The following is a 13,312-nucleotide window of genomic DNA, read 5'->3' on the forward strand; positions in this document are numbered from 1 at the left end:
CTCAGGCTGCCTATCAGGACTAGAAGGGGTCATGCAGACCTGATAAGCAGTCAAATGACCAACTGTTGGAGCACACATAGCAGGCCTCTAATTGCTTGGCAGGGGCTTTGCATCATAAGCCTGCAACAGGAAGTGCTGGTATTGGTAGAACCTCCAGGCAAGAAACTTTAGAAAAGGTTCACAAAAACCATTTGCTTAACCTGTTTGCACCGACAGTACGCATATATGTGGCCTCTTGGAGGATGGGCCTTAATGCCAAGAGGCTGCATATATGCATACCAGAATGTAAACACAGCTGTTCTAAAAGTGTGTTCCCTCTGCGCTTCTGGAACAGTTACTGGCGGCTAATGTGGATGAGAGCTTTCTGATCATGTGACCGCTGGGACAGCCAATCACAGCAGTCACATTAGCAGAAACCCTGCCCCACCTCCAGGCATCAGAAACCCTATAAAAGGCTGGGATGTGCCAGCTTTGAGGTGTTAAGAAAATTGTATACAGTGAGGTAGGATGTACAGATGTTGGTAATGTGTTTACTCACACTTTAGGGGACTACTTCATTCTCTATGTGTCCTAATAAATACCTATACAGTGGGGATCGAAAGTTTGGGCACCCCAGCTAAAAATTTGTATTAATGTGCATAAAGAAGCCAAGGAAAGATGGAAAAATCTCCAAAAGGCATCAAATTACAGATTAGACATTCTTATAATATGTCAACAAAAGTTAGGTTTTATTTCCATCATTTACACTTTCAAAATAACAGAAAACAACAAATGGCGTCTGCAAAAGTTTGGGCACCCTGCAGAGTTAATATCCTGTACTGCCCCCTTTGGCAAGTATCACAGCTTGTAAACGCTTTTTGTAGCCAGCCAAGAGTCTTTCAATTCCTGTTTGAGGTATCTTTGCCCATTCTTCCTTACAAAAGTCTTCCAGTTCTTTGAGATTTCTGGGCTGTCTGTCACGCACTGCTCTTTTAAGGTCTATCCATAGATTTTCAATTATGTTGAGGTCAGGAGATTGTGAAGGCCATGGCAAAACCTTCAGTTTACGCCTCTTGATGTAATCCCCCATGGATTTCGAGGTGTGTTTAGGATCATTATCCATTTGTAGAAGCCATACTCTCTTTAACTTCAGCTTTTTCACAGATGGCATCAAGTTACCATCCAAAATTTGCTGAAATTTTATTGAATCCATTTTTCCTTCTACTCGTGAGATGTTCCCTGTGCCACTGGCTGCAACACAACCCCAAAGCATGATTGATCCAACCCCATGCTTAACAGTTGGACAGAGGTTCTTTTCATTAAATTCTGTGCCCCTTCTTCTCCAAACGTACCTTTGTTCATTCCGGCCAAAAAGTTCAATTTTAACCTCATGGTGGTTAAAATGGTAACTTGATGCCATCTGTGAAAAAGCTGAAGTTAAAGAGAGGATGGCTTCTACAAATGGATAATGATCCTAAACACACCTCGAAATCCACGGGGGATTACATCAAGAGGCATAAACTGAAGGTTTTGCCATGGCCTTCACAATCTCCTGACCTCAACATAATTGAAAATCTATGGATAGACCTTAAAAGAGCAGTGCGTGACAGACAGCCCAGAAATCTCAAAGAACTGGAAGACTTTTGTAAGGAAGAATGGGCAAAGATACCTCAAACAGGAATTGAAAGACTCTTGGCTGGCTACAAAAAGCGTTTACAAGCTGTGATACTTGCCAAAGGGGGCAGTACAAGATATTAACTCTGCAGGGTGCCCAAACTTTTGCAGACGCCATTTTTTTGTTTTCTGTTATTTTGAAAGTGTAAATGATGGAAATAAAATCTAACTTTTGTTGACATATTATAAGAATGTCTAATCTGTAATTAGATGCCTTTTGAAAAATTTTCCATCTTTCCTTGGCTTCTTTATGCACATTAATACAAATTTTTAGCTGGGGTGCCCAAACTTTCGATCCCCACTGTAGGTGTTAGACTTACTCATCCTTTTGCATGCCAGCTCTTAACATGAAACTCAAATCCCTCTTGTATTGAACTGTATTGTTGCTGTATTGTCTCCTGTAATATTGTAAAGTGCTGAGCAAACTGTTGGCGCTATATAAATCCTGTATAATAATAATAATAATAATAACATGAGGAAATAAGATATTATCTCTTCAACAGAGACACAAGCAGCAACTTTTTTGGTAGAGTGGAAAAAAATGGAAACATTAAGAACCTGCTATTCTGCAAAAGCGACCAGAGCATAGAAATAATTTAGCCCTCCTACCTGCTATCATGATTTATCATTAGTTTTTTAAATAAATACATCAACGACATCAACATATCTTTCATGAACATGGCTATATTTTTGTATTTTCATCAATTAGCATGAATTAATTTTTTCTAATGTATTCCTAGAAATAATGAATTCCACTAACCAGCACAAAGTCCTAGAGTTCACTCTGTTGGGATTGACCAGTTTCTCCAAGCTCAGCATAGCCGTATTTCTTCTCCTTCTCATTATCTACATTCTTACGTTGCTTGCAAACCTGTTGATCATAGTGGCAGTCCATTTTGAAGTACGTCTCCATTCAGCCATGTACTATTTTCTAAGCAGGTTATCCCTTGTAGACTTGTGCTATGCTACAGTGACCATCCCCAAAATTTTAGTTGACTTCCTTACCAAAACCAACATAATTTCTTCTAATTCCTGCATCACCCAGCTGTTCTTCTTGCATTTCTTTGCAGGAACAGAGTGCATTCTCCTAACTGTCATGGCTTATGACCGCTACATCGCTATCTGCCACCCCTTACACTATTCCAGTATTATGAACAAGACTGTCTGTCATTGGCTTGAGTTTGTTTGTTGGGCTACCAGTTTTTTACATTCCATAGTTCAGATCATCATTACATGTCAAATGAAGTTTTGTGGACCAAACCAAATAGACCATTTCTTCTGTGACATCCACCCTTTGTCCGTGCTGGCCTGTTCAGATATTGTCATCATTGAAATAGTATTTGTGGCCAACAGTGGGCTGATTGCTGTAATATGCTTCCTTGTGGTACTTATGTCTTATGTGGGCATCATTAACACCATACTTAAAGCCCGATCTGAAGAGGGCCTAGAAAAAGCCTTTTCGACTTGTGCCTCACACCTCACCACTGTCACCCTTTTCTTTGGGTCTAGTGTCTTCATATATTTAAGACCCTCCGTATCATATGGAGCAGATAAAATAGTGTCAATATTCTATACAATGATAACACCCCTACTGAACCCAATAATTTACACATTAAGAAATAAAGAGGTAAAGACCGCCATCAAATCAATTTTGACCAAGAAGTTACTACGAAAAAAACAATAGATGAAACGTTGATATTATATGCTATTTACCAGAGATAAATATGAATATATATCTAGAGATATACTGCATAACAGAAGTCTAGTATTGTATTCTTTTTGTCCCCATGGTTATGTGCTATACCTTAAAAAACATACCGTATTTTGCGCTCCATAAGACACACCTGACCATAAGACGCACCTAGGTTTTAGAGGTGAAAAACAAGAAAAAAAATATTCTGAACCAATGGACTGCAGACACAGTACAGGAGATGACCAGAGACTGCGGACACAGTACAAGAGATGACCAGAGACTGTGGACACAGTACAGGAGATGACCAGAGACTGCAGACATAGTACAGGGAATGACCAGAGACTGCGGACACAGTACAGGAGATGACCAGAGACTGCGGACACAGTACAGGAGATGACCAGAGACTGCGGACACAGTACAGGGGATGACCAGAGACTGCGGACACAGTACAGGAGATGACCAGAGACTGCGGACACAGTACAGGGGATGACCAGAGACTGCGGACACAGTACAGGAGATGACCAGAGACTGCGGACACAGTACAGGGGATGACCAGAGACAGCGGACACAGTACAGGAGATGACCAGAGACTGCGGACACAGTACAGGGGATGACCAGAGACTGCGGACACAGTACAGGGGATAACCAGAGACTGCGGACACAGTACAGGGGATGACCAGAGACTGCGGACACAGTACAAGGGATGACCAGAGACTGCAGACATAGTACAGGAGATCACCAGAGTCTGCGGACATAGTACAGATGACCAGAGACTGTGAACATAGTACAGGGAAAATGCCAGGGACTGCAGACATAGTACAGTTGACCAAAGACTGCAGACAGTACAGGGGATGACCAAGAGACTGTGGACCTTTGGGGAGGGAGGGAGAGCGGGTACCTGAAGTTGTCCTTTCTTTAGTGTGTGCACGCTGGCTTCTTCCCGCACCGGCTTCTGTGACAGCCGGGTGTTCACTGCGCATGCACGAGAAGTGCTGCGCTTTGTGAATGGCCCGGCACCTTCTGGGACTTGTCAAGTGTCCCAGAAGTCGCCGGACCATTCACAAACCACAGCGCTTCTCGCTCATGCGCAGTAGGTACCCAGCTGTCACAGAAGCCGGCGCGGGAAGACTACAGCGCTGGACAGAGGAATAGGTAGGGTCCTGCAGGAGAGAAGAGCTGAGCGGCCAGCCCGGTATTCTGACATGGTGGCCGCGGCGGAAATACCGGACCGGCCGCTCCATATTCGCTTCATAAGGCGCATTGACATTCCCCCCCCTTTTTTTGGGGGAAAAAAGTGCGTCTTATGGAGCGAAAAATACGGTACCTTAAAAAACATATGTAAAACCTAATAAAGCTTTTTAGAAAACCTATCATTTGTTCATGTTTTTATTTCCTTCATAAAAAAATAACAAAATACAAATAACCTTCAATCCTTACTGTGTCTTCAATTTTTGTGCTAAACAAGACAACTGCAATAACTGCATATGATTGCTGTATACTATCTGCAAAGTATTACTCTTAAACTTATAATAAGATGTATTTAAACAATGCTCTGTCTTCTATACAAATAAGCAAATATAAATTAACCTTCAATCCATACTGTGTCTTCAATTCCTGTGCAAAACCATACAGCTGTGTAAAACTACACAACCGTGTAAAAGATAAATGCTAAAAATGCACTCACAGAGAGAGCATATGCGCGGGCGGCCGGAATGGATGCAGTTCTGACCGCTTCGCACATTCGCGGTGCCTTAGGGGGATAATCTGCTGCTCCCGACCCCGTTCCTCCCTGCAACCCTGCAATCAGGCCTGCTTGTGGAGGGGGTTGGGGACCTCTGATGCTCATCCAACTAGCTGGGAGATATGCGGGTGGCTCCCGTGCTACCACAATGAAGAAGGAAGGGGGACGGCAAGATGGCGGCCGCCACAGGGCCCAGCTCCCCTCCTCCAGTCCTGGGACGCATAGTGATGGATCCCCTGGCTCTATGGCTCACGTGAGTGTTCACTCCGCTCCTTCTGGGTCTCTCTCTAGCCCCACCAGGTCTCCTCTTCAGGCTGCTGCCCTGTCCCCAGGCCACAATTCCCAGGCTTCCTCCCAGCTAGACAGGGAAATGGCTGACATATTCACCAGCCAAATCAGCGGCCAGGATTCAGCTCCTGCAGGTTCAGTGGACTCTCCTGCTTATGCAACTGTGCCCCCCGTACTACTCAGGGGACTCCGTCCTTATTGCTCGTTTTGCTGACTTACTTCATAGGGAATTGTTAAAAGCTACCAATAAATTAGCTTCTGACTTAAAACAGGATTTCAGGGAGATCGGAAACCGCCTGGAGAACATTGAAACTAAAGTTGATGATACAGTTCACAGAGTGTCTCAGAATTCCAACAGGATTGCCGATCTACAAGATCGCCTAGATGAAGCTTATGCGAAAACAGATGATCTTGAGAACCGCGCCCATCGGTACAACTTCTGGATTAGAGGCATGCTGGAAACGGTCAAAGATATTGCTTCAGTTGCTCACTCTCTTATACTATAAGCAGTGGCGGATACCAACGACATCCACACGGAGATAGACCTTATCCACAGAGCTCTGGTCCCCTTAAAACCAGGTGGGTCCCCTTGGGATGTAATCGTTAAACCCCATTTTTTCAGAATCAAGGAGGAGGTGATGCGATATGCCAGGGAACATCCTAACTTGGAAATCGAAGGGTACAAGATTCAAGTCTTTGCACACATTTCTCAAGCTACTATACAAAAACGAAGGGCGTTCAAACCGTTGCTTTCGCCTTTAATTCAAAGGGACATCCGATATAGATGGAACTATCCATTTTACTTACAATTTGCTTATAATGGCAAATCCTATGCCTTTACTACATTCTCTGAAAGAGAGAAAATTTTGATGAATTTGGGCTTTATTTCTCTTAGCCCCTCCTCACAGTTCCCTTCTAAAGCTGACGGTCCTCCTCCCCCACTTTCGCCTATGTGGTCTCCATCTCCCAAGAAAAAGAAACCTGCTATTCCACATCAGGTTCCCTAAAGACTCTGCTGGTTACCGGCTGATCTTATATAGAGCGGGGACCTCTCCTTGGTCCTGTTGTGGGACATTGGCCCCTGCCTTTGTTACTTGAATTGTTGCGTAGGTTTTGTTCTCTAGTCATATCAATCTTTAACTGTTTATGGGTTAGATTATTTACATGTCAGATACTCTAGTTTCGAGTGTTAGGAGCCTTTAACATACATGTTTTTTACAGACCCCATAGCGCCAGGAAGAGTCTATGCGCTCTTCCTAATTGAAAGACTCTCCCCATTGCCTTGCGTTGGCAAAGACTATTCCATTCCTTGAATTCGTGTCTGGGATATTTGGTACTTTACTGTTTTATGCTGCATATTGTTGTTATGCTACTTGGTTTGATACTACCCATTTTCTGGGCTCAGTGTCTTTTGTCTTCTTTTTTCTTTTCTTTTTTTCTCCTCTTTTTTTTTCACTGTTTTTATTTGAGGGACATCTTGGGATTTTCTCTTTTGAACTGGATACTTGGCATCCACCCAGGTGGGTATGTGGGTCTCACCAACGCTATGTTGATTTTTTTTCAATGTCCACCTTAAGACCTAATAGTAACGTTGTTCACTTTCTCTCTCATAATGTGCAAGGATTAGGGTCCCCCGCTAAGCGTGTTAAGGTTTTTTCTCGTTAAAAATCCCTAGGAGCTGATATTGTTGCACTACAGGAAACCCATTTTCCTTCCTCTTTTACGCCTGGGTATATTCATAATGCTTTCTCACTAATGCATCGGAAAAAAAACAAGCTCACAATCATTATTCACGTATCGGTCACATTTTTCTCCCTATGGAGCTGCTACCCAAATTAAATTCGGCTAAAATTGTGTCGACGCCCTGGCCAGACCATGACTCGGTGATAATAATGCTCTCTAATTTAGCTACCAACGTGGCTAAGCCACATTGGCGATTGAAAGAATCCTTTCTTAGCAATGAGCCAATCCGCCTCAAAGTAATAGAACACTTGAACTTCTGTTTTACCATTAATAAAGCAGAAGATACGACCCCTGCTATTAACTGGCAGCTCATAAAGCCTCTATCAGAGGTTTTCTCATCCAACTATACTCTAGGCTTAAACGATCTCAAGTAGAGTTGACTTCTGCCAAAACTAAGGAATATGAGGATTACTAGCCCAACACAAAATGGCCCCATCCCCAGATCTATTGCTTAAGGTGAAGCAAGCTCGTTTAGAACTCAATCTTTGTCTTACCACAAAAGTGGAAAAACAGCTATGATGGATATCTTGAGAACCGTGCCCATCGGTACAATTTCCAGATTAGAGGCCTGCTGGAAACAGTCAAAGATATTGCTTCAGTTGCTCACTCTCTTATACTATAAACAGTGGCTGATACCAACGACATCCACACGGAGATAGACCTTATCCACAGATCTTGATGATCTTGAGAACCGCGCCCATCGGTACAACTTCCGGATTAGAGGCCTGCTGGAAACGGTCAAAGATATTGCTTCAGTTGCTCACTCTCTTATACTACAAGCAGTGGCGGATACCAACGACATCCACACGGAGATAGACCTTATCCACAGAGCAAAACGCAAAAACTCTCCCCTAGGCACACCTACTGGGCCCTTCCTAAGCTTAGGCTCTCAGGAGGTCATATCTCACAGGATCCTCAGAAGATCCTTCAGGAATTCAATAACTTCTATGCTACCTTATACGGTAAACCCCGGCCCATTGAGCCTTCTCTGCTTCAGGACTTTTTGGGACCCCTACGGCTTCCAGTCCTTACTGAGGCCCACAAGGAACTTATGAAACAACCTATCACTAGTGAGGAGCTTGGTAAAGTTATTAAAATGCTAAAGTCACATAAATCCCCGGGCCCGACGATTTATCAAATTTTTATTATAAAACATTTTCTGAACTCTTTGAGGGATGATGGTGTGATTCCTTTAGACGAAAACAAAGCATATATTAGCATTATCCCAAAGCCTAATAAAGATGTTACCGATATCCTTAATTATCAACCTATTCTGCTAATTAATTGCAACCTGAAAATCCTGACAAAACTCCTGGCCCTGCGTTTTAATTCCTTTTTGGCACAATATATTCACAAAGACCTTTTCATATCTGGTCTCCAAACGCTGGATCAGATTTGTAGGTCCATAACTTTGATTTCCGCTGTCCGCTCTAATTGGGAGGCTCCTATTTCTTGGGAGTTGTTGCTTCTTTCTCTGGACCTCCATAAAGCCTTTAATAGCTTAACCTGGGAACATTTGTTTACTATTTTGAAAGCTTATGGATTTGGTCCTGCATTTCTTATACTACTACAATCAATATACAATGCTCCCTCAGCTCAAGTGTCCATTTGAGGTTACAGATCACCCATGTTCCCAATTCGACGCGGCACTAGATGAGGTTGTCCACTATCCCCACTACTTTTTGCAATGGCAGTAGAACCCTTAGTCATGGCAATCTGCTCCCATCCTGGAATCCATGGGGTTCACTGTGGTCATCAGGAACATAAATGCACTTTCTTTGCTGACGACGTCCTTATGTATGTTACCTCCCCTTTGACCACCATACCTAATCTATTATCTCTGTGGAGCCATTTTTCTAAACTTCCTGGCCTCTCTTTAAACTCTCAGAAAATGATAGCCCTTAACGTTTTGTTACCCTCTGCCATGGAACAACAACTTAAGACTATGTATGACTTTCAATGGGCCTGCAGTTCTTTGCCTTATTTCGGGATTAATTTGACAGCTCAATTGAGTCCATTTACCAAGCGAACTATTCCCCTCTTTCCAAACACCTTTAGGAGGATCTTCGTCATTGGGCTGCTTACTCTATATCTTGGTTTGGCAGGAACAACTCTATTAAAATGTTTTTGCCTCGGTTATATTCTTTTAGAACCTTACCAATACCAATTCCGAGACGTGAGTTGCAACACCTACAGGCTGAGGTGCTTCATTTTGTTTCGAGCAATAGAAGGCCTCGGATGAACCAGCAGACATTATACACTTTAAAATCACATGGTGGGATTGGCCTCCCTATCCTTCAAGCATAATTTCAAGCCGCCCTAATAGTACAGTTGGCCTATACTACAGCTAAAGTATCTACCCCCCTCTGTGTATCTATTGAAGCTTTCTCCTGCCACCCTGTAGCGATCGGCTCCTTACTCTGGCTCCCTAATTGATCTCGGCCTCTTATATTATGTCCCATTTTATATTTTTCGTTGACAGTCTGGGATAGGGTATGCCATCACAAATCCTTGACTTCCTCACACACACCTTTAGCCCCTATCTTTTGTAACCCTGAATTTGTGCCTGGCATGGTTCTGGCCCCATTCCAATGGTGGATCAACAAAGGGTTACTTCAGATAGGGGATTAGCTTTGGGGTGCCCGAATTTAGCCTCGTTAACATTTTAAAGAAAAATTGCAGATGCCTCCCACCGAAAGCTTTAGATTTTCTCAAATCGCCTCCTTCATTCGATCGAAAACTATTTTATTAGATGGACCACCCACTCTTACCAATTTCAAACTTTCCTGTCAGAATAATAATCTCTCTAGAGGCCGTATTTCTATGGTTTATGACCTTCTTACAGATCCGAGCTGTAAGCTTCCCTATATGGATCAATGGGAACTGGACCTGAATCTTAGCTATGATATACCTGATTGGCAAGATATAACCTTAGCATTATCTAAGGTTTCTATCATTGAGGCAAATTATAAATTGAGGCAAATTATAAAACGTTATTGCGATGGTATCTGGTTCTGACCCGGATTGCGAAGATGCACCGATCTGCTTCACCTATGTGCTTCCGGCGTTGCGACCAGATGGGTTCCATGTTCCACATCTGGTGGCGATGGCCGATAGCAAATAGATTTTGGATCCGCATGTTTAACCTTTTTTACACAGTGATGGGGGTGAATGTTCGCAGGGCCCCGGAGACGGCCCTCTTTCATAAATTTCCAAGTACAGTGCCAAAAAAATCCATTAAATTGCTTACCTATATGCTGTTAGCAGCAAAATCACTATTGCTAAACACTGGAAGAGATTAATTATTCTGCTTGAATATATTAAGAATAAATTGAATTGGATCATGATTAACGACAGACTCAGCTATATTCTACACAACAATACGGACAAATTTGATACAACATAAGACCCATGAATTCATACATTTCTGTGCCTTGATATTTCCAGACTTGACCCTCTTCTTTCCTTGTTCGTATTTACTTCCTTTTCTTACTTTTTACTGTCCCTTTTTATTTCCCTGTTTTCTGGGGCTCCCCCAAGATGCAATCAGATATTCCCTGGATCAACTTTACCTATAAATATTAGTATCCAGTTATATTTTGTGTATGTGGGAAAAGAATCCAGGTCTTTTTTAAAGCAATCTATTGAGCTGGCCGAAACCAGCTTTTGAGGGAGTCTATTCCACGTTTTCAAAGCTCTTACTGCATATTTGGAGATTAAATCTCTTTTCCTCCAGATGTAACGAGTGCCCCCTTGTTCTCTGTAATGACCTTAAAGTGAATAACTCAACACCAAGTTCACTATAGCAACCATTTATGTATTTGTAGCACTACCAGCTTAAGGGTTCCTTAGTAATTTTCGGGTTCCCTGGAAATCTGAACCTCTTTCTAAAAGCCCAACCTCTGCTGACACCACTGTACTCTGGTAACCAGAATAAGTCACCACTGTAAAATGGACTGAGACACAAGTTAGTGTAAATCGATATGATGTTTATACTGAAGTTGAACATAGCTTGATCAAAAGCACAATAAAACATTGCAGAAGAAATACAAATGATGTAGCGCTAAAACACCCAGTAAAAGCGTCAGTGCCTTAGGACATGCAGCATGATGTTAAAATCCTATATGAACATAATACATATATGTGCGTGATGATACTGACAAAATGGAAAACAGATGTGTAACCCCTACACACAGTGCACATATATGAATATAAAGTCCAGTGATCCTGTATCAATATTTGCACTCAAACAGAGTCCTTGGACTGTATGTGGGCCCGCACACCACCACGTGCAATCCGAAATCAGCTGAAGTGGCCTCTCACCTCCTCCCTGCGACCCTGCAGGGCCACAGAGCTTTATCAGATCCCCACTGAGTCAAGGTATGCTTCTTCTTGAGTGGATGGTTGGTATATCCCCAGTATACAGCTTCCACCTCTCCTGTGGTATCCTCCGAGGTGAGCTGAGCAGGATGCACCCCAGCTCAAGCCCCCATGGGATAAAGGAAGCAAAAGACATCCTCCATAGTGTAAAACCGTTTAATAAATGCCGGAAAATAAATGTATAATACACTCACATTTGCCAAATAACATACAAGCTGTTTCCCATAGCATGGGTGTATGCGTGTGGCTGAGGGTGTACCAAGATGGCGCCGCGCCGGAAGTGCGTCACCACGTATTGCCGTCGACGCGTTGCGTCACGTGACCCCGTGACTTCCTCAGGACTGACGTGATTGGTCTATAGCACTCACTTAAATAGGCCAGCCTTTCCTCCAATCGTGACCCGCTGGGAGTGGTCACGGCGGCCATGTTCTTGTAGCCCGTCGATCTTCTACTTACACATAGCCTGAATAGGTGTGTATAGAAGTATACATACACCACAGGCTTCAGCTCTAGCGCAAAAAATCGTGCCAGAACCGATGTGGAATGTAATGGTAAGTAATTATGATGTACTAAATCCACCAGCAAAATGTAAAAACACATATATGAAAAATGTGATGAATCTATAAACAAAAAGCCTCCTGAAATGAACTTTATTAGGGAGGTAAATAAAATGTAAATGCAAATCTAAAAAATAATGATGATAAAAATAATAATAAAATGTATATAAAAAATATATATATATAAAAAATATATATATATATAAAAAGAAAACCGCCGCTCTCTAATTGAGGAGATAAATATTGCCAAAAATCTTGGGGAAAAAAACATATAAATAGAAAAATAAAAATATAAAAATAAAAATAAAAATACCACCTCTAGACATACGCTGTTCACCCTTCATATGGTTATATATATATGAATAAAAATGCAAATAACCAGAAAACACATAAATAACTCAAGATACCACACAAAAGAAACATTAATAATTGCTAATGAAGCAATTTAAATCAAAATCAATGTTAAGCCCTTTGGGCGTGTGTGTATCTAAAATAAATATCCACTTTGACTCCGCCTGACTTAATGCTCTGATCTTATGGCTTCCTCTCCAGTGCCTATGATACTTCTCAATTCCCCAGAAAACCAGACTAGAGGGATCCTTATTATGATACTGTGAGAAATGTCTAGAGACACTATGCTTAGGAAAACCCTTGCGAATATTTTGAACGTGTTCTCTCAATCGGACCCATAGCGGTCTTTTCGTCCGGCCAACGTATTGGAGACCACAACCGCATTGCAGTGCATATACCACCCCCTCTGTCTTACAGGATATAAAATCCTTAATTTGAAATTCTCTTTGGTTGTTAGTAGAGATGAAAGAATGGCGTCTAGGATTGGGGCCTTTAATAGCTCTGCAGGCATGGCACATTTTGCAAGGGAAAAAACCCTTATAATCCAAAAAAGTAGTTCTATTTTTATTAGGAGGATCTATCACGTTATGTACTAAAACAGATCTCAGAGTGGGGGCTTTCCTGTATATAAATTTCGGAATAGTAGGTAAAATTTTACACAATAGAGGGTCCGTAAGCAAAATGGACCAATGTTTGATAAACACCTTTTCAATATCCTTATAATCAGCTGTGAAGTCTAGAATGATAGCCAATTGATTGTCAAATTCCTTCTTATTCTTGTTACTCTTGTCTACCGGAAGGCAATTTCTATCCATGTCTCCTACTTCTCTAATTTTACTCTTGATGTTATCTTGACAGTATCCTTTGTCCACAAATCTATTTTCCATAATTGTGGCCTGCTTAAAG

At 42.0% G+C, this 13,312-nt stretch overlaps 1 protein-coding gene across 1 annotated transcript; it reads left to right on the top strand.

Annotated features, from left to right (window-relative positions):
- The first annotated feature begins 2,170 nt into the window (after positions 1-2,170).
- LOC149447447 (olfactory receptor 4Q3-like) lies at positions 2,171-4,716 on the top strand. Its single transcript, XM_089652535.1, has one exon. The coding sequence runs from the start codon at positions 2,399-2,401 to the stop codon at positions 3,335-3,337; it is 939 nt and encodes a 312-aa protein (XP_089508661.1). The 5' UTR covers positions 2,171-2,398; the 3' UTR covers positions 3,338-4,716.
- The last annotated feature ends 8,596 nt before the right edge of the window (positions 4,717-13,312 follow it).

The sequence above is a fragment of the Staurois parvus genome, unplaced genomic scaffold (assembly GCF_062004578.1).
Source record: "Staurois parvus isolate SC_StPar_1 unplaced genomic scaffold, SC_StPar_1.0 ptg000686l, whole genome shotgun sequence".
In the NCBI taxonomy this organism is placed as follows: domain Eukaryota; kingdom Metazoa; phylum Chordata; class Amphibia; order Anura; family Ranidae; genus Staurois; species Staurois parvus.